Source organism: Melanerpes formicivorus, unplaced genomic scaffold, assembly GCF_026170545.1.
Source record: "Melanerpes formicivorus ecotype bairdi unplaced genomic scaffold, bMelFor1.0.p_v2 SCAF_2, whole genome shotgun sequence".
Lineage (NCBI taxonomy): Eukaryota > Metazoa > Chordata > Aves > Piciformes > Picidae > Melanerpes > Melanerpes formicivorus.
The window spans coordinates 33,108,704-33,132,078 of NW_027142354.1; the positions used below are offsets into that span (position 1 = coordinate 33,108,704).

At 43.2% G+C, this 23,375-nt stretch overlaps 1 protein-coding gene across 6 annotated transcripts; it reads left to right on the plus strand.

Annotated features, from left to right (window-relative positions):
- Positions 1 to 1,491: 1,491 nt before the first annotated feature.
- On the plus strand, positions 1,492 to 16,819 carry DESI2 (desumoylating isopeptidase 2). Of its 6 annotated transcripts, none has more exons than XM_068155614.1 (5): positions 1,492 to 1,881; positions 8,328 to 9,011; positions 10,813 to 10,906; positions 11,589 to 11,730; positions 13,270 to 16,819. In XM_068155614.1, the coding sequence occupies exons 2-5, from the start codon at positions 8,861 to 8,863 to the stop codon at positions 13,501 to 13,503; spliced, it is 621 nt and encodes a 206-aa protein (XP_068011715.1). In that variant the 5' UTR covers positions 1,492 to 1,881; positions 8,328 to 8,860; the 3' UTR covers positions 13,504 to 16,819. The 6 variants fall into 6 exon arrangements, 5 of the variants coding, with proteins under 5 accessions (XP_068011715.1, XP_068011727.1, XP_068011742.1 ...); XM_068155626.1 differs by having other exon boundaries at positions 1,493 to 1,881; positions 8,939 to 9,011; XM_068155641.1 differs by lacking the exon at positions 1,492 to 1,881 and adding an exon at positions 3,771 to 6,354 and having other exon boundaries at positions 8,939 to 9,011.
- The last annotated feature ends 6,556 nt before the right edge of the window (positions 16,820 to 23,375 follow it).

Sequence of the window (23,375 nt, forward strand, 5' to 3'; positions counted from 1 at the left end):
AGTTCTGTGGCAGAGAGTGACTCTCTAATATACAAAGCCACCCCTCCTCTTCTCCCTCGCCTGTCTATCCTAAAGAGCCTGTAACCCCGCAGTGCAGCACTCCAATCGTGCGTGTTATCCCACCATGTTTCTGAGATGGCAACTACATCATAGTCACCCTGGTGGACCATGACTTCCAGCTCCTCTTGCTTATTGCCCATGCTGCATGCATTGGTGTACATGCACTTCAGCTGGGCTCCCGACTTCTCAATTGCCCCTAATTTGTGCCCTACTCTTTCCTCTGCAGAGGGACCGATTTCCTCACCCACCCCCTTCCGATCTAGTTTAAAGCCCTCCTAATGAGCCCTGCCAACTCCAGCGCTAGAACTCTCTTACCCTAGATAAATGCACCCCATCAAGACCCAGCAGGTCGGGTGCAGTAAAAGACAACCAGTACCCTTTGGTTAAGTTTTTTCAACACTACTGTTTTTCTCTAAGCAAAGATTACTCCCCAAAGTAGCAAATAAACTGATGGATTTTTACGTGTTTGCATCAGCTGTGCTGTAGTAGTGGAGGGACAGAGCCGAAAAAAAACGACACCAGCGTGCAGAGGTCAGCAGCCAAAAGTGAGTTTTAGCGGAAAGAGGGGCTAAACATCTGAACAACTGCATCCAGAAGGGATAGTGTAAGCCAGAGCACCCCCGCCGTGGTACATCCTCCTTCCTGCACAGCACTTTTGTCTCAAGGGCGCATCCACCGCCTGTTGTGAAATGCACCTTTCTAAAAGCGCTGTAAAACAGTGCCTTTATTAAACTGAACGTGCACCTCAGGTAAGCTGCTGGAAAAGAGAAAGCATCTTTTTTCCTGTTGACGCTTTTACCGACTGCATTTTTGCTTTGCTATGGCCTGACAAGGTTATATATAAAGTTACTTTATGAGTATACTGTGCATCCAAGGTGTCTGCAGCCTTTCAAGTGGCCATGCATTCAAAACGCTCAAACGTTAGTTCTATAAAGCTAGCTCAATTCCCCATTCTTCACTGAACTGAAACGTAAAATGGCGGTGCTGGGGGATGCTCCCCACATGGCCCGAACAAACCTTCCTCCCACTGGAAACTGAGAGCCTTGACGTGCATGTGTCACGTTCAACACCAAAGAGAGCAGCCTGCCACAGCCCAGCAGGTGTGAAAGCGCTGCGCTGTTTGCTTCGGTGCGGGTACGGCGATGTGTGAGCACTCCCATCCGCCGTGAGTCCCGCGTCCCGCACCTGAAGTCTCCGTCCGGCTCACCTACCCGGCACCTCCCCAGGACGGACGGGAAAAAAAGGCGCGGCACGGTGTCCAGCACACGAGAGTCCCGCCTTCTCCCGCGCCGCAGCTGTCACCATCCGTCTGCAGCCATAGCCGGCCGCGTTGCGCGCCGGGAGCTGTAGTCTGTGCCGGCCCAGGCCGCGCAGGAGGTGGGGGCGGGCTCGCAAGGCTCCATTTTGTGCCCATTGGCGGGGCGGCTAGGCCGTCACGCGGCCCCGGCGGCGCCAACGCCAGGCAGGGTGAGAGCCGCTGCCCGCCTCGCCGCGGCTCTTCGCGCCGACCGGCGGGGCCCGGGCCCACGCTCGCTGTTCCCCCGCACCGCCCGGCCCCCTCTGCCGGCCGTGGGCTGAGCGCGTCTTCCGGGGGCGAGGCCCTGTCCCTCTGCGGCGGCGGCTCCATGGTGCCCGCCGCCCACCCCCGCCCCGCAGCAACAGGCAGGACGAGGAGGAAGCGGCCCCCGGGGGTCCCCAACGCCCCGCCGCCGGCCTGAGGAGCGCTGCTGCCGCCCAGCGGGAACGTCCGAGCGGGCGGGGGGCGCCCGCGGGCCGCTGGCGATGGCGAACCAGCTGGTGATTCTCAACGTCTACGACATGGTGAGCGCCCGGGCCAGCACCAAGGGCCCGCCGCGGCGGCCAGGCCTGGCCCGGCCCGGGGCCGTTGGAGGCAGCGCGGCCCAGCACCTGTGCAGGCGGGCGGGGGTCCTGATTTCGCTCCCAGGAGAGCCGCGGCGTCTGCGGCGCTGAACGTTCTGTGGGGGCAGGGAGAGGGCTGCGGAGAAACTTTTTCTGCCCTTCCCCTATCTGCTCTTAAGAGAGTTGGCTCTGTGGGCTTCCGCCAGTGGGGCGGTGGAGCAAAAGAAATTAGGAACCCGAGGCAGGGGCGACAATTTGGTACGTTCGTCAGTTTCTACAGATCCTTTGAGACCTGCAGCTGAAGTTTGCTTTGGTGCTTGGCCGGGGCTTCCAGTGACAGGTAGAACCACTCCCTGTCGCAGAGTAAGTTCTGCCCCTACTGTGAATTAGTAGCGAAATGTGCATTTCCCCGAGCTGTTCTTCCTCCACTGTTAATGCTCCCAGGGCACAGCAGGTGAGAGACCCAGCCTTTCTTGTTTCTGAAAACCATAGAAGTGGCTGGCTTTCCAGCAGTGCAGTAGGTGGGGATAACCACTGTCTCTGTAGGACTAGGAGGTTTTTAGCTCTGTGTCAGGAATGTTTATGTTTCTCTAGATCAGAGTTTTGGAACTGTTTTGGTATGGATGGAACTTGGTAGAAATATAGAAATTCATCCAGCTTGGTCTGCAGTCCTGTGAGCTCACCTTCCCACCTTTTTGGATAATCTTTCTGCGGCATCTACAGCAACTGTTGTATTAAGTTCAACTGGAAGCTGCTCAAGTGCCATGGTAACAAATGAGGTGTAAGTACCTGCACAGAGCAGGACTTGTGGATAAGTAATATTAAGATATATTATCCGTTAATGTGTTTCCATCGCTGGAAATTAGAACAAGGTAGCAATAGTTTTCTGACTGGTTTTGAGTCTACTGATACAAGGACAGTAAGATTGACAACTAACGTCAGGTAACTATTTCCATTACTTAGAGTATTTTGTATAGGCTTTCCTGCTACAACCACCACCGCCACCATTTTACAGTGCACTTTTGGTGGTTTAAAAAGATGTAGGTGTGCATAGGGTAGACTATGGTCAGAGAGAAAATACAGCTCACTTTCTTCCGAATACTCAGGCCTAAATGCTAGAATGTTTAATAGCAATCAATAGGGAGCTAACCATCTTGGAATTAAAATTATTTATGAGATTATATGAACTAGCCTGATACCTTAATACTTACAGAAATCAATGTCCCTCTCAAAGGATTATTAAATATTTCTTACCCTCCTGTGTGTCATTTCTGTCTCCAGCAAATACAAATCTGTTACTACATGGCTTTTTCATCATTGTAGAGGATGAAGTGAAATTGGATACAGGGGCAGTCTCTTTACTGTAATTTTTCTGAGAGAAGGGGAAAACAAAATAGGGAGGATCTTTTGCTCACTTGGTTGAACTCATACATGTTGCTGATAAGACAAAAGGTCTTGTGTCTTATTTATACTAGACTTGAGGGAAGGATGCTCTGACATGTGCATATGTGTGACTTCTCTGGACTACAGTTCAAAAATACACATTGGAGAAGCTCTTAGCATGAAAAGAGATAGCTTTACAGATATTAATTACAAATATTTGTACAAAGAATGAAGTAGGACTTAAGTTTAGGACTCTTATATAAGATAATACCTTTGAAGTCAAGGTTTGATGCACTTGCAACTCACTAGGAAGGCAGACCCAGTGTTCTCGCAACAACTTGCTTAATCTGTGCCACGTGTTGCCTGGGCCCAGTTCACAGGCAGGCTGTGAAACTGACAGAATGGACTGTCCACCTGTGTAAGTGCCTGCCTGGTAAGTAATGCCATGGTTTGTGAGAAAATCATTCTTGCTGTGATGATGGCACTGGTGGGGTGTGACTTAAGCATGCCCTTTCTTTTTTCCTGTGATAGTCTATTTTTTCATTCCTATGGTTCTCCTTTATCTCTTACTCCTTAGATGTCTTTGCAACCCATGTCCTGATTTCTCTTTCCTCCAAAGCTGAGTTACTGTGATCAGTTTTATTCTAGCCATCTTAAGGAAGGCTGACATTTGACAGGACAAGAGGGGGAAACAAATAACAGAAAGGTCGTGCTCATAATAACTAATGTTATATTTTTACTTAGGACATGTTGGGGGACTCATGGTCATTTTGTGATTAGTGGGGTTCTACATGGCTCAAGAAATAGCATAGTCTCTAAAGCTGCTATCTGTGGAAGGAACTTACTCTTAAAAGAAGCATGCAATATATTTGTAGATGTTTGATCACATGTAGGGATTTTTTTTGTGCATTGGTCTGCAGTTGTGGTATTTTTTTGCAGCTGTACATGACCACAAATTACACATAGCAAAAACTAAGATAGCTGACCAAGAATATTGCTGTATCCTACTTCATCTGTTTTCCAATGCCTGTACATTAGTAACATTGAACATTAGTAAAACAGACTGTCTTTAAACTGGAAAGAAAAACTAAGGTTCTTACTGTGTCTGAAAGACTGTCAATGTCCAGCTAGCCTTGAATTCTTCCCCTTAACATTATGTCCATTTTCAAACTTGTTTGAAGCAGGAGATAAAACTAAAGCCTTATTTTTATGTTGCATAGCTTTTACATAACTGCATGTAGAGAGCCTGCTGAAATCAAGGATGCTGTGTTGTTTGGGTGTACTAAGAGCTGGGGGAGAAGGAAAGAGTCTTCCATATAGTAGCTGTTTGGAAGTTCTGTCATTCATCACATCCTGACAACTGTGTGTTGAGATAGCAACAGATTCACTGTTTGCTTCCAACATCATGTGCCGCTTGGAGGTGGGTTTGGGGGTTTGCCTAGCTGAAGTTTTATTTCTCTTTCTGGAACAAGAGACCACTGTTAATCACCTGGTTGACAGAATCAAAACTACTATAATTGCAACAGTCATAGGAACAGCTTTATTTTAACATGAGTGCTTTAGTCTGAGTGCTAGGTGTAGCTTAATCTCTTAGGCAGCTGCTCAGTTTTGCAGGGGAATGCTAGGTGACCTTGCTACTGCTGAAACTCCTTACAAGATTGAGTTGGCTGGTTTTGGAGCATATACCCTTTCATTGTCCTCAGTGCTTCAAAAAGCAAAAATATTTGATAAAACCGAAGGGTGAGGGGGTCATGTGTGTGTTGTACAAGAAAGGAGACTTTGAAGTACTGGTAACTTTACAGATGGGAGAGAAGCTTAAGGGTGTATTCCCAGTCTGCAGCTCGTGCCTTTGAAAAATCTTTTATGATCATTAACAGGGTAGGGTGAAGACTTTGATATATCATGTTTTGAGAACCTCAGTACTTCATAGTTTCCTCTTAACTAACTGCTATTTTTAGGAGTCCAGCTTTTTGTGTGTGTGCAGAGTAGCATGCCTTTTCTTTTTTCCTTGTCACATATAAATATCCAAAGTATTAACGTAAATGAAAGCTCTGAAGAAGATAATGAAGCTTTCTTTGAGGCACTGGGATATTCTTTCATTTCAGTCAAGACTTCATTGTGCACAAGGAAAAAATACTTCTCTAATATTTTTGTGTCATAGTTGCATTAAACAATTTCTTGATTTAGAAGACTGCCTTTTGCAAGATACTGAGGATATGGGATTATGCTTGTGTACAATCCACTATGGTGGAACTTCTATCAAGACTACATGAAGGGGATGCAGTTTGTTTAATGGGTGCTGACATGTAGCTTTTGGGATCAGTTTGGGACTGTAGAACTTGGGGCATGTTACTGAACCAACAAGCACACTCACACACACTCTCTCTCTATGTAAAAATTTTAATTTGCAATCTTTATTTTGTAAATTGTATATAAGCCTTTTATTTATAGCCAAACTCGGCATACTTTAAGTTGCATTTGTCCTGCATTTGTTTTTTTCAGTGAGATAAGGCATTTTGTTCAATGAGAAAATATGACCAACCTTCCAATAGCTGATCCAGATTAAGTAATAATTAGATATAATTACAGTTCCCAGGGAAAAAGTAATTATGCCTTATTGAAATTCTTTTGTCTGCAAATAACCTACTCTCTTCTTACTGGAAGTACTGAAGTGCTATCTTGCTTTAGGCACTTCTTCCAAAGTGGCTGACTTTTGTTTAATTTGCCACCAGTGCTCAGGCTTTGTAGTCCAGTGAATCCCGTGTATTTAGGTGCCACCAGAAAGGAGGAATGTATGCTTTAAATAGCACTGAACTTGCTTAGCACCTCGTTAGAGCAGCTTTCCATGGCATTCGTATGCTTTGGTATGCATTGATGGAGGAGGGTTGGTGACCTGCATTCCTGTCCTCTCGCTATGCCTTGCATTAGATTTCATGGAGTTTGGAGGGGAGAAATGTGATAGTTTATCTATTTATTTATGTATTTATTTTTCTTTCTTTTTTTTTCCTTCCCTTTTAATTTTTTTCGTCCTGCCTGAATGGGATATATTGTGTAAGTTTTGTTCCGTTTATTAAGACATCCATTGTATCTGTGATGTGTAAGTTATTTGGAATGCAGAGGCTGAACCCAGAGTTCTCTGGCCAAATGAGTGTCCAGGAGAGCAGGGACAAGCACCAGGGATGCTGTCTAGCTCAGTTCTACATTAGGTTCATTCGGATACACCTTCTCATTAGACAAACACACTTTAATCCTATGCTGACAAACTGTATGTTGAAGGTACCTACAGTTTTGACAATATATATAAACCTAAAACTGTTTTGAAAGCTGGTAAATTGTGGGGTAGGACTAGCTTCAAAGCTGAAACAGGTTTATGAAGTAGTTCTTCCATTTTCCTGGGGGCTTTGATTTCACCTGAGTGAACAGAATCCATGTTTGCTTTATGCTCACATATCCATCCAGTTAGGTAGTCTGAAACATTCTTCTCTTTCCTTCCTCTCTTCTGTTTTTTCCCCTCTACTATGTCTTTCTACAAAGTAGGTCTAACCGAGTATATTTATAACCTAGTATATTTCTGCATGTAGCTTGATGGTACAGACTAGCTCTCTGCTTTTTTCTGGGGGGAGGAAGGAAAGAACTGTGAAGCCCTCTAATAGACTAAGGTGATAATTTAGTATAGTCATGTGTACCCCACTAGCTAACAGCAATGCACTGACAAAGACAGGAATTAAAGCAAAGGGTAAATTTCAGTCTTAAGCAAAATTTGTCCACAGCTCTCAGCCTTAACTTTATAAGCCATAAAATCTGTCTTCTAGTAACTCATGCTGACAAAATTTCCCTCAACTGACATGTCTATAGAAAAGAACATTAAATCCTCAGCATCTTGTTGTCCAGACGGTCATCTCTGTTCAGTGCCTGCTAGCATAATGGTGAATTTTAGTCTGGAAAAGTCATGATGTTTGGCAGCTGCTAGTAACTGAATTTGGGGGACCATTTATTTTAGATTTGATACTTGGCATAAGGATGACTGTAAAAGCCAAGTATATCTTTATCTCATGCCTGAAATTTTTTAACTGTTGGCCTGACTTGCTCTTTTTGCCATTTAACTTGTCTTGATTTTTCATTAATAGCTTCTCAGTCTGTAATTCAGTGTATCTGCATTGGAAAAAACTAGCTTTCAGAAATGCACATTACACATCATACTGTTTGTAGTGGTCCTGTAAGTTATGCACTAATTCCAGCTAGCACATCTTAAAATGTGACTTCTGTAACCTTTTTACGTTTTCATCATCAGTTGTACCAGTTTAATAGTGACTTCACATCAGAAAGCCTTTGTGTCAAAAGGTTGTGTAAAGAAAATAGATTCTTTTTCTTTCTTTTTGCTAAAGAATTATTACTTTGCTGGGGGTCCTACCTCAGTCTGTATTCTGCCTGACAGATGACGTTTTCAAGTCTGCTTTGTAGAAGCTCATGGGGCTGCCCTTTGGGACCAGGTGACCCAGGAGAAAATATCCCACTGCTGGAGTAAATGACAAAATAATGTTTTCCTTGTATTTTGAGAGGTTTTTCCTGCTAGCCTGTTCCAGTTTTAAGAACATAACTGAAGCTTGCCCTTTTTTTTTTTTTTAAAAAGCCTTTGTTTGAATTTCCATTTTATATTTTTACTGCTTGGAGACTGATATTTTTGGGGGTGGTGATGTAGCCAAGGAAATACAGTAATTCTGAGGTTTTCTTCCCAAAACTGGGAATCTTTAAAGTCTTGAGGGTAATAGTTAGCTCCTGACAGGCACTCAGTGGTGCTTTTGGAAAAAAGAAAAGACAAATCACTGGAGGAAAGGAGGAAAGAGGGGGTTTCTTCTGGTTTGTTTGTTTGTGGTTTTGCTTTTGTGGGCTTTGGGTTGGGGTTTTTGTTTGTGGCTTTGGGTTGGGGGTTGGGTTTTTTTGTTTAGTTGTTTTCAGTTGTTTGTTTTGCTAATTATAACTTCCTGGTTTCTTTTTTAAATACCGTTATTTGTTTGCTACAACAGAAGTGATATACTGGAAACAGTGTTAGACCTATGCAAAAGATTTATACCTGATGTATGGTGATACATACATCAGGAGCCTGGAGAGAGCTCAGTTTCTTGTATGGTGACCACCAATTGAGTATTCAAAGACAAAATATACTAAGGTAATTTTAGTTTGGTTTACTCTCTCATGTTTTTTCTGGTCACAACCATAAATGTGGACATTGCTATAAATGACAGTTGCTGTGTTTGTATTACACTCCTACATTCTGATGTTATTAAAAAATAATAATAAATGCTTATGTAGAATAACTACAGTTGATTCTAGAATGTATTCCACCTAAGTGAAAACTTGTTGACAAATCGAAAGCTGATACAGATTTCTCCCAGTTACAGTCTCCTTGGTTGACAGACATGGACAGCAGTAACACACTGGGGCAGAACCTCGTGGAATTGACTCACTATATGCAGTTGGGGAATTTTAACAGCATATTCTGCTCCCATAAAATGTGTTGTGCAGTTTGTTGTAGGACTTCAAGCTTTTGGTGTGCAAGATGAATACATGCCAGTCTGCTATCAGAAGACAAATCCCTAATGGAAATGAGTCTTTTTTGTTTTCTTCTTTCTTTCAGTATTGGATGAATGAATATACTTCTTCCCTTGGAATTGGAGTGTTCCATTCAGGTATAGAGGTGTATGGCCGAGGTATGTACAGGAGAAACATAACTTTTTTTTTCTGATAATGCTGTTATTTAAAAAACATTCTTCAGATCATACAGAAAGTTTGTCTCCTTAAAACTGATCAGCAGTTTTCTCTTAAAATTCTCATCTCTTCTGCCTAATGGAAAAAAAACTTAGATACAAATGATCTGGCAGTCATCTTGCATTCTTGTATAAAGCTATGCAGCTATGATCGTGTGTAATTTATTCAGCCAGGCACAGAAAATGATTATTTTAGGGTTTGAAATGCTTATTGTTAAAACAAATGTATGCTTCACATAAGCATAGTCGAATTGTTTCCTTGGTATCTGGTCAGCATTTAGTGGAAGGAGTTAATTTTCAGCTACAGAAATAAGTCTGTTGCAGATAGGTACCTAAAAGTGCACAATGCTCAGGAGAAACTCTGTTCCTTATTTATAGGTTGGTTTGTTTTCAAGAGATAGTTGCTTTTAGAGGGGGTCTCATGTATATTGTTTACAAAAGATACACTTGTGATAAATACATCACTACATTAGTTTTGCTAAACAGATGGTACTTGGGGATGCAGCTTCATGATCTGTTCAGACCACTTTGAATCTCCCTCACTACTAGAAGATACTGTAGCATAGGCTCAGGTCTGAGGTGTTCCTGGTTAGCAGTATAACGATGTTCTGAGATGGTGGTGTTGCTAAAAGTAGTCCATTTAAAGAAGAAAAATCTAGTTGAGTTCCTTTTTTGGAATGTGTTTGGAGGTGAGGGGAAGCAGCAAAAGGGGTGGCATGTGATCCAAAGTCCAGGTTGCATAGTTATCATAATGTATAGATGCTTCAACTGCTCTGTCACTTTCTAACTGGATTTGCGAACAAGTAACTGACAAATACAATCAATGTTTATTGTTGAAGATGCTTAATGTTTCTTTAATCCAAACCAGAAAGACCTGACTCTTAATAGGACTGTGCCTGAAAGCCAGTTCTTGAGCTGTACTAAATACATGTGCCTCCCATCCTGTTCAGATTATAACAACTTGCTCATCCAGCAGGTCATACCCTTGCTAAAACAATGATTTGCAGTTTTCAAAGTACATCAAACTTTATTTATTAACCTGTTGTAAAAAAGATTATCTGCAAAGCTAAATGCCAGGCTTGGACGAGGTGTTAAGAGTTTTGAGGAAAGGAAGCGTGAAGTCATGCTTACAGCTTTTTATTGTGCTCTGGGTTTGGCTTGCTGTGTTAGCTTACAGACACAGAAGGAAGCTAAAGCACAACATGATATTTTCATGTGTTGCAAGTGCCTATACTAGCAGATGCTACATGCAGACTGCAGATGTATGCACTGATTTACTTTCTTGTTAACAGTCAAGAACTTTGGACAATTGAACACATGCAAATCAAGACATTAAAATTATGCAGACCACTACTCGCTGCTGCATGTACCATTGTGGTGTGCACTGAACAGAATATCTGTCATATCTTGTTGCAGTACGTTGAATCTTTAAACTACATGTAAGTCACCTTTTAAAGACAAGCATGTATAAAGAACATAACTATCACATAATGAAAACAATATTTACTTACTATAAACTTGATTCAAGTTGAACCTGTATACCCATGTAGGAAACTTCCTTTTTTTTTTACCCTTGGGTTCCCTAATAACTAACAGAACTATTTATAGCTCCTTGGATTTGTTACCCCTGTAAAAATGATGTCTGCTTTCTAGCTTTAGATCCTTGTGATTCCAGCTAGTGAGGTCTGCTGTTCTTTACTGTTACTGTCTGCCAGATTTGTGAAATCCGAGCTTTCTCTTTCAGAATTTGCCTATGGTGGTCATCCGTACCCTTTTTCTGGAATATTTGAAATTTCACCAGGAAATGCTTCTGAGCTAGGAGAGACATTTAAATTTAAGTAAGAAAAATACCTATTTTATTCCTTTTGAGAAGTATTAAAAAGACATTTATTTTTGAGGAGAGATGTGTTGAAGGATACTACAGGATTCAGGATTTCTGACTTTCTTTACTTGAAAATGAAATATGGACAGAGTGATGAGACAGGCTGCAACAAAGAACATTATTTTTAGGATACCATTAAATTGCCTAAATGTGGACAAATTATGTGAACCTGTGGCTAGTTTTTGTTATTTGTACAGTATTTACAACAGGATAATTTTTTTTTCAAGGCAGCAAAATTTTTATTCAAAGAAAAAGTTGAAAACTGTGACTCTTCAGGGCTTCCCCATGCCTCTCTTCCGCTTTCTCAGTGTGATTGCCTTGACCTGCACTACAAGCTCTTGCCTGTTCTCACCTCTCTCTTAGAAACAATATCCTTTGGAGAGTAGGGGAAAATGCATCCAGTGCTTGCCAGAGTTGCAAAGAACTTCAGTGAGCTGCATCTGGGCATTCAGCGAGGAAATAATCTCTCATGATAAAGATAAAAGTATTACTGTAAAATGCAATAGAATCTGTTGCTCTAGGAGGGCGGAAAGATCTCACTACCCACAATGGGGTGACTTTTGAGCAATGTATGAACAGTAATTAACTTGTTTCATGGAAGGCTGATCACCATCTACTCTCTCTTGTTTCTCTTCTAGAGAGGCTGTGGTTCTAGGCAGTACTGATTTCATGGAAGACGACATAGAAAAAATAGTAGAAGAGCTTGGAAAAGAGTTCAAGGGAAATGCTTATCACCTAATGCACAAAAACTGCAATCACTTTTCTTCAGCTCTATCTGAGGTAAACAAACACAAAGGTCTGTAGAAAAGTGCTTCCCAGGTGGCTACAGTGTCATCCCCTCCCTGTCTTTTGGAATGTTTGGCCAGATTTTGAACTGTTATCCAGCTGTAATCTCTGTTGCCTTGTGCAGGTGTCACCATTTCTCACATTTTGTCTTTATAACCAAAGCACAATCTTGGTGCCAAAAATGCTAAACAGTGTTGTCACACATAGTTTGTGTTTGAGTAGGAGTGTATTCCTAGTTGAGAGACCTAGTAAGTGAAGTACTAACAGGATTTCAAAATCATTTTATACGCTTAAGAGATCACTACTGAAGACAGAGCCACAAGTTATTTTTCTCAGTATTTCCCCACAGAGCCATCACACTGAAAATAATTTTTGAAGTCATGATCTACTGTTAAAGAATAACAAAGGCACTGAAGTTTCACAATGTTAGTCTTCAATGTTAAGCTGGAGAAGCTTTTGTCAAAGTTACTGGTCTGCCAGCACCTGCATCCTGGTCGTGTAACCTGGTGGACATGCAAAGTGTTTGACTCTGGAGCTGAATGAGCTTTGCTTTTTCCTCTCAGATTTATTTTAATGTGATTGGTTTGGCAGTAACACTGAAGGCCTGATCAGTTGTGTATCAACCCAGGGCAAAGAGAGGAATGGTGGTTGTGATTTTTATCAGTAGTTAGCATTTTGTGCTTGACAGAATTTATTTTAATGTTTCATTGAAGCACACCAAAGAAAGGCTGGCTATTTTTTTCCATGGTGAATTTCCATAAAATTTGTTTTGTTTGGGTTTTGTTTCTTTCAAAATAATTAATGCCAAGCTTACTGCATAGCCTGTGTGGAGACTGATCTTCCAGTGGTACGGGAAAATTTTGAGATGATGCACTGGATTAAGTAATACCAGAAGTGAATGTGGAAACAGCAAAGTAAAACAGCTCACTCCTTGAATAGTGACAATGAAACCGTTTAGTGACCAACGTGCAGCAAACCTAAGTATTTAATTCAGCTTTATGTATTTCTGAGGAATTAACCAGCTTTGCATTGTATAACATCCAGTGAACCTAAGTGTGTGTGCTTGGCTTGTGGGCTGTTAAATAGTGATGTCTTGAGCAAAGTAATCAGAGGCCATTGCAGTAAGTAGCTTCAGCTGTATGCACAACTCACATAATCACAGTATTGACACTGACGTTTTGACTGTTTGATTTCAGGGTCTGTTTCTGGGGAATAGGCAGTGAACAGAAACCATACCATAAGTTAATAAAAAGAGTGCAGTGGTTAGACTTTTAAGGACTTGTTAAAACCAATGTGTGGAACCATGACTCAAACTCTCTGTGGAAAACAGGTCTCCTTGTGTGACATGGGATGCTGCTTTTATTGATGGATAAAGTTGTCCTGATGCAGCTAACTTGAGCACTTCTTGACTGGTGTTTGTGATACATAAACAGTAAGGCTGCTGTAGCCTTTTCTTTTTATTTATAGTACTGTGGTTTTGTTGCTGCGGAATCCAGATGACAAATTAATCCTTTCTTTTCCCTTTCTCCCTAGATTCTCTGTGGAAAAGAGATTCCACGATGGGTGAATCGCCTTGCCTACTTCAGCTCTTGTATACCATTTCTCCAGAGCTGTCTGCCAAAGGAGTGGCTAACTCCTGCAGCCCTCCAGTCCAGCGTTAGCCAGGAGCTACATGATGAGCTGGAGGAGGCTGAGGATGCTGCAGCATCAGCTTCTTTGGCAAGCTCAGCATCTGGGCCTAGAACTGGTCGCCACACCAAATTATAAGTCCTCCTCCAAAGTAACAGATGGTTTGAAATACTTAATTTTGATTTCTCCAGCAATTGACTTCCTGACAGAATATGAGAGCTGACTCCAGAAGATTGTTTTTATATGCAAAAAAAGGCTCTCACCAACCACTGTTTCACCTCAGGATTATGTAGTGAAAAGAATTGCTGGGAGAAAAGGGAGCGATTTTGTGTCAAGCCACCCTTTTCATTTTCACCTGTTTGGTAGAGCTGCGTTAGCTTAACATCTTGTATAAAGCAGAACTGAAATGATTTGTTTACAGTATTGTGTACTGCTGTTTACAAGTCCTGTAAGGACTCCTGCCACCATGAAAGAAGAGAGAATTTAACTGTTGGTGTAACTCAAAAGCAGTGGTATGATACCCCGGATGAGCTCTCCCTTTGGTTTTCAAGATTTAAGGCAGGTGAATATGAAATTTCTGAGAAAATGCCAGGAACTGCTGAATACGATAGATGTGAACAGGGTACTGCGCACTTAAAGCGGCTGATGTAAACAGATAGGTTCTGGGATGTCGGGAGACTGGTTTTGTCTAAGATCTGTTACTAGAATTATGGCCTCTACGTTAATGAAACTGTGGATTTTTGCACATATGAAGGGAATTTGTCTCATTACAATGCACATTGATCCTCCTCTCCCTCCCCCCTCCCCCCCACCTTTTTTTTTTTTTAACTCAGCCATGTAGTTTGCATTTTGGCTTCTATGTTTAGTCTACTTCAACCAGGGTTTAGACATGTGACTATCATCTGTTAGAAGCATCAGCAAATTTTTCATTGTTTGCTTCACTTGATTTCAAACTTGAAAAGTTAGTACTTGTACTTTTTTTTTTTTTCATATAGTTTCTGTTTGTTTGTTTCACATAATTTTCAATGGTGTAATACAATCCACTTCTGTTTGGGTAATGGCCTGGCTTTTTGCTCCTGAGTTTTTCATTTGAGTTTATAAACTTTTGTGTTCTCTTTGGGGTTTTTTTTTGAGCTACAAATTACTGCCCAGTTGTGCATATCTGCACGAATTAATAGAGAAATCCCAATTTATGTTCCCACAGTCTCTATCTGTGGCATTAACTTTCTTGTCAGATGTAGTGAAGAAAAACCTGAAAATTGCTTATGCACCTGCGTGTTTACACAGCAGAACCCACTAATCTGCACACACAATTATATCTGAAGGTAAGAGATGTTATTTTCTAAACCACAGAAGTATGTTTGCTGGTAGATTATAATTAGAGCTAAATTGTAATTGGTGATCAGAATATATAATGGAATGCCTTATTCTTGTTCACTTACCAAGAGAATTAATGATTCTTCCAGTCATTAGTGTAAATTAGTGCGGGTTCTCTTGTGCACAGAAGGATACAGTAGCACAAAAATGAGAGAAGTGAGCTTGTGTATTTTGAAAGACTTGCTGCCTTAAATTAACAAAACCCCTACCATCTGTAAACTGATCAGCTCACAAAGAGGTGTGCATTGCTACAAGTATAAATGAGTCTCACAAGCTTTATTTTCAGTCTGTTGCTGGATTTAATTTCTGACTCTACAGTTTCTGCTGTTTAAAAAGTCCTCTTAGGACTCTTAGGCAAGAATGCATCATATTTGTGAGTGCTCCTAGCCATGGATAGTTGGTGCCATTGAACCCTAAGGAAGGTGTGATAGGCTGCATCTTAGTAAGAATTCACGTGGTTGCCAACTCACATGTTGGAAATGAAACAAAGTTTTTCTGCTAGCACTGGGTTGAATCCTTTGGCAGACAGTCTTTAAGTTTCCACTCACCTGTGATGCAGTGTAGGTACAAAGACAAGAGACTCTCAGTTCTGGGAGAAAAATCTTTCTGGAAAGAGTGGGATAATAGCAGAAGTCTCTGACTGTAGTTTGGTACATGTTTTAATACTTTCCTCTACCCAGTGGGAAACACTCAAGACTGACAAGTCAGCCACTGTTCTCTGGTCTCCAGAAACTGGACATACTGACTCTCCCTGTTGAGTGTTTTTTCACTTGAATCTCTGAATTTGAGTTCTCCTTTCTTCTTTTTCCTGTAGTGAAAATGAATATGGTGGTCTCCAGTGAACTCTCAAGCATTACAGAACTGAATCTTGTGCTACTTGCAGCTAAGACAACATGCCACAGGTCATGTTGTCTCTGTGGTGCAGCTGTGGTAGTAATGTGACTATGTCTCTTGGCCAAGGCAGGTCCTTTACTTCAGCTCAGGGTTGAGGCCACTGATCTAGCAATGTACTGTAGCTTTTCCTAGGTTTTAGGAAAAATAAATAGAATTAATTTTCATTGCTACCTAACTTCTATGTACCAAAATCAGCTTTTTAGGCTTCTTGATACATCCAGTGCTAGGTCACAAATCTCTACACCTTCATTAACACACAACCACATGTGCAATGCAAGACTGTGACAGAACACAGCACAAATTTTATTTAGAAGTAAAACTAAGACTATTTTTTATAAAGCAGACTGGAAAGTTCGTAACAAAACCATGCATTTTATCGGTATCTCTACAGGTGGAAATGCTGTCTTACGCTCCGTTTGTTTGTTTCATCTATTTGTGAGTCCTGTGACGAAACTGATACCTGAACCCTGAAAGCTATTGAGTATTGTGTCAAAGCAAGCAGTACTGTAACTTCAGTTGCATGCTGTCAACTTGGCCTCCACTGGATGCTTCTGAGAAGTCACCCTGCCAGTGGTTACTCCGATTTGTTAGCAATAGAGCAAGTTACCTTTCACCAGCATTACTGCCAAGCAGGGATTACTTTAGTCTACTAATGACTACACTGTGCTAGGGCTAGAACACTCCAAAATGCTGTGAGAAAGCTGAACACCTGTGGAGTCTTTTCCATCAAAACGGGTAGAAAACAACACCACTATTTCAGGGTTCTGCTCAGTTTACTTTCTTGTTTATTTTTCTGTCAGAGAGTGCTTTCGTATGTGTTCTTCAACATCACCTTATTTAAATGCTATTTTCTGTTCAGCAAGCCAAAAAGAAAAAATCCAATGTACTGTCAGCATGCACCAGTAACTTCAGAGTCGCTTGGTAAAAACATAGTTGAATTACTTCTAAAATCTGCAGTGCAATTCTGCTCACCATTGATACATGATGATCATTTTCACTGTTGGGAGTTGGTTACAAACTGAATAATCACTGATGCGTTTTCTGTAAACTTGCTTTCAAGTTTACTGTACTACATAGTATTTGTATAAAATTCAAAGAATTTTGTTACCTGTACCTGGCAACAAGTTGTCTAGCATCTGAAACTTAAATCCATCAGTTTATTAAAAATACTTTTATAAAAAAAGTTGGCTGTGTCTGTTACTCCCCTGGTACTCACAGCTCATTTTGGTCAGTGCCACCTGAGCTGATCTTTGGTTCTGAAAGATGCTTCCAAAGGACAGTAACAATGCAGGGGGTTCCTACAGTTAAGCTATAGGCTGTATTGCCTATAGGGATGATCTTGAAGGTCTCTTCCAACCTAGGTATGCGGTGTTCTGCACATTGGCCACAGCAACCCCATGCAGTGCTACAGGCTGGGGTCAGAGTGGCTGGAGAGCAGCCAGGCAGAGAGGGACCTGAGGGTACTGGTCGATAGGCTGAACATGAGCCTGCAGTGTGCCCAGGCAGCCAAGAGGGCCAATGGCATCCTGGCCTGCATCAGGAGCAGTGTGGCCAGCAGGGAGGTCATTCTGCCCCTGTACACTGCACTGCTTAGGCCACACCTCGAGTACTGTGTCCAGTTCTGGGCCCCTCAGTTTAGGAAGGATGTTGACTTGCTGGAATGTGTCCAGAGAAGGGCAACAAAGTTGGTGAGGGGTTTGGAACACAAGCCCTAGGAGGAGAGACTGAGGGAGCTGGGGTTGCTTAGGCTGGAGAAGAGGCGGCTCAGTGGAGACCTTATTGCTGTCTACAACTACCTGAAGGGAGGTTGTAGGCAGGTGGGGGTTGGTCTCTTCTCCCAGGCAATCAACACCAGAACAAGATGACACAGTCTCAAGCTGCACCAGGGGAGATTTAGGCTGGATGTTAGGAAGGAGGTCTTCACAGAAAGAGTGATTTGCCCTTGGAATGGGCTGCCCAGGGAGGTGGTGGAGTCACCATCATTGGAGCTGTTCAGGAGGAGACTTGATAGGGTGCTTGCTTGCATGGTTTAGTTGATTAGGTGGTGTTGAATGATAGGTTGGACACGATGACCTTGAAGGTCTCTTCCAATCTGATTTATTCCATTCTATTCTGACAGGGGCAGCAGGAGCTGCAGTTTGGTTTGCCTGAGGTGTTACTAAAAGCCACTAGTTTGTAGCAGACTAAATTCAAAGTGTTTTCAGGTTTGGTGTGCTAACTACAGATGCTGGGTGTTCAAATACCTTGGTATGCTTGGGATGTGTTGCAGATACTATGTGCCATATTCTGCAGACTTGCTTGAAAACCCAGCTCGCTCATCTGGACTTGCACCTGATTAAGCAAGCAGTCATGGAGCACATGGGGTCTGCAGTGTCTGCACCCTGACAGTTCCTTTGAGCAGAGCAGAAGTACAGAGGCTACAGAGAAGTACCAATGGCAACACCACTCCAAGCCACTGCAACCTGTGCTGTGCCCACTTTGTGCACTGCCAGTGCTACTCGTGGCATGGCCCAGTGCTGATCCAGGTTGAAGAAACTCCTTGGCTGTTCAATTAAAAAGTTGCCAAATTATCTTCCTGAAAGGGCAGTCCAGCGGTTGAGTTGCAGCCCAACCCCTTGCACTTCTGTTTGAAGCTGTGGGGAGGTTGTTTGCTGGCTGTGGGGTGTTGTGGTGCAACTGCGTGGTGATCCAGTGTGGTGGTTTGGCCCTGGCCTGGAGGCCAGATGGCCACCAAAGCCACTCTATCACTCCCCCTCTTAAATGGACAGGGGGAGAGGGGAAAAAATAGAACATGAGCCAGTAATGAGATAGAAGCAAGTTAATAACAATAATAAGCAAAAGTAATAGGCTGCATGGAAGCAAAAAGCAGAGAGATGTTAATCTCTGCTTCCCATGAGCAGGACAATGGTCAGTCTTGGGAAGCAGGGCTCTCTATGCTTGGCGGTTACTTAGGAGGGTAGATGCCATGGACAAATCCCCCCCTTTGTTCTTTACTTCATTCTTATATCTGAGCTGACATCACATGACATGGAATATCCCTTTGGTCAATCTGGGTCAGCTGGCTCAGTTGTGTCCCCTCCCAAGATCTTGCCCACCCCTCAGCATACTTCTGGGGCAGGGAAATGTTGAAGACACAGCCTGGATACTTACTCAACAGTAGCCAAAACACTGCTGTGTTATCAACTACTGCTGCAAAAACACAGCACTAGAAAGATGCTGGGAGGAAAATTAACGCCATCTCAGCCAAACCCAAAACATCCAGCCAGCAAAGCTGAGTCCCCCAGACATCCTATGCTCAGGCAGAGAGCTGGCAGCAGTGCTTGAGGGTGGGCTCTGCCAGCACCCAGTGGCCTTGGCTCTGGACTTCAGAAAAGGCAGATGAGTGCATGTGTTTGAATAGGACAGATCGTGCCCTGTGCATTCAGGACACTGGCAAATTGGAACACTGTCCCATGGCTGTCAAAGCTAGTGTTGCCTTGCCCATCTCACCCAGCACTTGGGAAGGGGACATGTTTTCCCTTGCTTTGTGTTCTAAGCCTGGCATCTCTGTGCACTGCTAATGAAGATTGCCTAGGACGTGGCCTGTTGGAGAAACTGCCAAGGCTGATGTGTGTTCCATTTCCCAACTGCTATTGGGCTCAAATCATTAGCAAAGCTGCAAGAGTTTGAGGAACTCAGAACCTATTGAAAGGAAAACAAATTTTACAGAGTTCATCAGTTAAAACTAGTAATGAGAGTTCCAGGTAACCTTGCTTGTGGCATCTGATGGCCAGGAGTGCCACTTACAGGAAGGCAATCAATTCATAAAATATATGTGTTACCTTGTTTGTTAATGGCTGAGTAGCTCAAGTTTAATGGAACTGTTCCAATGCCTACAGGAAGGCAGGGGAAGGACTTCTCAGGATATCAGGTAGTGATAGGACTAGGGGGAATGGAATGAAGCTGGAGGTGGGGAGATTCAGGCTGGATGTGAGGAGGAGGTTCTTCACCATGAGAGTGGTGAAACCCTGGAATGGGTTGTCCAGGGAGGTGGTCGAGGCCCCGTCCCTGGGGGTGTTTAAGACCAGGCTGGATGAGGCTCTGGCCAGCCTGATCTAGTGTGGGGTGTCCCTGCCCATGGCAGGGGGGTTGGAACTAGATGATCCTTGTGGTCCCTTCCAACCCTGAATGAAACTATGAAACTATGAAACAATGAAACTTCTAACAGTTTCTTCAGGTGTGCAGGGTTTATGTTGTGAATTTGTCATCAATAGGCAAAAAGTTTTTACAACTAAAGGCACCACTAAAGGTCATATCACTCCCCTTAAACAAATACTTTCACATTGCTTCATAATAATGCAATGGAAATGGCTGTTGGGCAGTTTCTGACGTCTGATACTGTTTTGATCTAAACCAAACTAACTTTGCAGTATAACAACTTGTCAGGGTAGCTGTGACACTACAGCTATACCCCACCAGTAACTGATTCCTACTGGTCTGGAGTAGGAATGCCATTTTCCTCACATGACCTGGTTAGCATATCTTAATCTAAACCATGATCTAGCCGTAAAGAAATGTAAGGTTCTTGCACTGGAGCATTTTTAGCTTGCCTTGGGAATAATGGAGGGCTAAGTCTATCTCTGGGTATCCTTAGAAAGGGATATCATACCAGACAGGCTATCCATCCCTGAGCAGCAGCCCAGGACGAGCAGAGCTAAGATAACACCACTCCTTCCTCAGACAGAAGATGGGTGGGCAGCAATTCTCATGTTCTTTTCAGAGTGGTGTGTCAATCTGGCAGTCCTCAAGGCTGATTGTATGCTGCACTTGCTTGTGCTCCTTCTAGCCCATGCAGTTGTGTGAAGAAGGGAAGCCACCCTTAGTGTTTTCCAAATTAAGCTAATGAAGCTGAGAGTGCCTTCCTGTGTGCCTCATGGGGGGCTATTCAAACTAAGCCTTTGGGGTTTGACTCTTAAGATTCCTTTCAGGGAGTCGTCTTTTACCTCTTTTCACCTTTACACAGCCTGAAACAAGGTGCCCAAATACTGGACTTTGTTGCTGAACTGTTCCTGCTCACCATAGCTTGGCAGGAGGGTTAACGAGGAATTCACAGTATCACAGTATCACAGTATAACTTAGGTTGGAAAGGACCTCGAGGATCATCGAGTCCAACCTATCAACACAGACCCCATGACTAGACCATGGCACCAAGTGTCACGTCCAATCTCCCCTTGAACGCCTCCAGGGACGATGACTCAACCACCTCCCCTGGCAACCCGTTCCAATGATGAATGACTCGCTCGGTGAAGAATTTCCTCCTCACCTCGAGTCTAAACCTCCCCTGGCGCAGCTTGAGACTGTGTCCCCTTGTTCTGGTGCTGTTTACCTGGGAGAAGAGGCCAACCCCTTCCTGGCTACAGCCACCTTTCAGGTAGTTGTAGAGGGCAATGAGGTCACCCCTGAGCCTCCTCTTCTCCAGGCTATACAATCCCAGCTCCCTCAGCCTCTCCTCATAGGGCTTGTGTTCAAGGCCTCTCACCAGCCTTGTTGCCCTTAATTCAGGACATCAAAGCCTTTCCTGCAGCCATAATGCCAGCCTGCATCAGGTGGCTGTAAGGCAGCAGTGTGAAGGGTCCAAACACATCTTTTGTAGGGTTTGGGTCTTGTCCTAGCATGGCTGATGGTCAGTACAAGTCTCCCTTTACAGTGATATAAACTATGGGAATCGGACGACTCTCTCCCCACACCTGCTCCACCAAACAGGGCACATTTTTTTATCAGGTGCTAGTGAAATGTGGCCAAACTCCACTGCCAGTGAGGAATGGCAGGAAGGAGGAGATCCTCTGTTCCCAGTGACTGCCTGAGTGACACGGCAAATGCGGTTTGGGCTCACGTTTCCCAGGTCTGAACAGTCATTATTGTTAGCTCAGGCAAAGCCAGGCTTTCCTCCCAGAATAAAAATAAAGCCCCATTAAACCTACCTAATGACAACACAAATCATGTTGAACAGAAAATGGCTTGTGTTCCCTTAGGCTTCTGAGGCTTGTTGGTTTTGTTCTGGTTTTCCCATTCTTAATTTTGCTGTGGGAAACTCTGCCTCCCCCATCCCGTCCAGCACAGGCACACAATAGCCACTTGTTTTTCGCCTGGAAGGAATTGCTGAGCCTTTAAATAGCTGGAATTTAGTTTCTTTTTCTTCTGTACTTCAGGTCATTCATTACTCCACTCATAGCATCCTAAAAGTGAAGATTTCCAAGAGCACTGGAAGTTCCCTCCTTCTCTCCCCTGCAAATATGTTCTGCATCTTCAGTTTTGTGAACCAGCCCTATGTTAGTCTCTAACTAATCCTGCAGTAAAGTGTCAACTTCTAACAAACTAATTCACATGCCACTAAGCAAATATGATCCGAGTAGCAAAGGCTAGCAACAGCTGATGGCAATGTAGCTGGCTGAAACGTAACTGTAAAGGTCAGACATTTTTTATGTCAGAGAGACCTGGAAAGTTTAGTAAAACCACTGAACAAGAACCAATGACAGTCAAGTTTGACCAGCTGAGTGGAGGCTGGTCAGGCCAGCTCTTACCTCCAGCACTCTGGAGCCAGAGGACAGAGGAGCAACTTAGGGATTTCCCCAGCTTTGGAGGATGCTCTCATCTCTGCAATTGTTTTTTCTCAGGCTGCTTTGCCCTTGCACAAGCCTTATGGGCTGCTGGGAGCTTTAAGAGGTTTACAGGAAGGAAAGATCCTGTAGCACACACTGCTGCCTCTGCCCCACAGCTCCTCACACAAACACTCCCCCAGTGAAACAGCCACGCCACAGCGCACACACAGGGATGCTGCAGTCACCCTGTGCTCTTGGAGACTATGGATGAACATGCAATGCACCCTTCAGAGAGACAGGCAGCCTCTAGCACCTCTCCAGGTTATACTGATCTTCAAAGGTATAATGGTTGGTGCTAATATTGCTGAAATAATCTTCAAATGCGAAAAAAAAAAAGCCAAATAGGCTTTTATGCTAATACACTGAAATAATTGTTTATTGATAACATGCTAATACTGCAGTATTAAACCAAGTACCAACAGGAATCTGTTCAGAGCTAGACTACACACCTTCCTGGTCCTAGCCTGTAGCATAACCTAAATGCAGCACATCCAGAGCAATCAGCTCCTCAGTCATTATTTTCTCCCTTCCTCTATCTTTTGCAACAAGTTAACTTCCTAAATGGTCTCTTAGGACCTGCCTGTTACCTGTAAACTGGGTAACCCTAAAGGTCATGACACTCCTCTCTGTGTCTTGAGTTAATCTCTACGTCTTTTTTCCTTATCTTCTGGGGAGGCTTACTTGAGAATGTCTGCAAGGAGCAGCAACCCCCCCAGAAATGGGTCCTTGTTTAATGTCCACCAGTGGTGGCCTTTGCAGCATATACCTGGTAGTCTGGAAAAATCTTGATTCTATCCCTCTTTGCAAGCTCCAAGATGACTTTCTGCCATCTTTCCAAACCAGCTATTGCTTTTAAGCCACACTGCAAGGTGCACAAAAGTACTTTCACCTGATCAAATTCATAAATTTGAGTATTTCCATTTTCTAGGACACACCTCCCCCCCAGAACCCAAACCAAACCAAAACACAATTCTAGTGACTGTCATCTTAAGAAGCTAAGCTTTGAGAAACATTAGAAACCCCATAGGCAGCTGGAGAGGCCAAAGTACTCAGTTAACAGCTCTTGTTTTTCAGCTGTGGAAACCTGCACTGATGGCATCA

What these genes read in the sequence shown, in the direction of transcription:
- DESI2 (XM_068155614.1), top strand. Translation starts at nt 8,861, where the DNA reads ATGAATACATGCCAGTCTGCTATCAGAAGACAAATCCCTAATGGAAAT. An exon ending in TATAGAGGTGTATGGCCGAG is followed by an intron (nt 9,012 to 10,812) that starts GTATGTACAGGA and finishes TTTCTCTTTCAG; the next exon opens with AATTTGCCTATGGTGGTCAT. An exon ending in GGAGAGACATTTAAATTTAA is followed by an intron (nt 10,907 to 11,588) that starts GTAAGAAAAATA and finishes TTTCTCTTCTAG; the next exon opens with AGAGGCTGTGGTTCTAGGCA.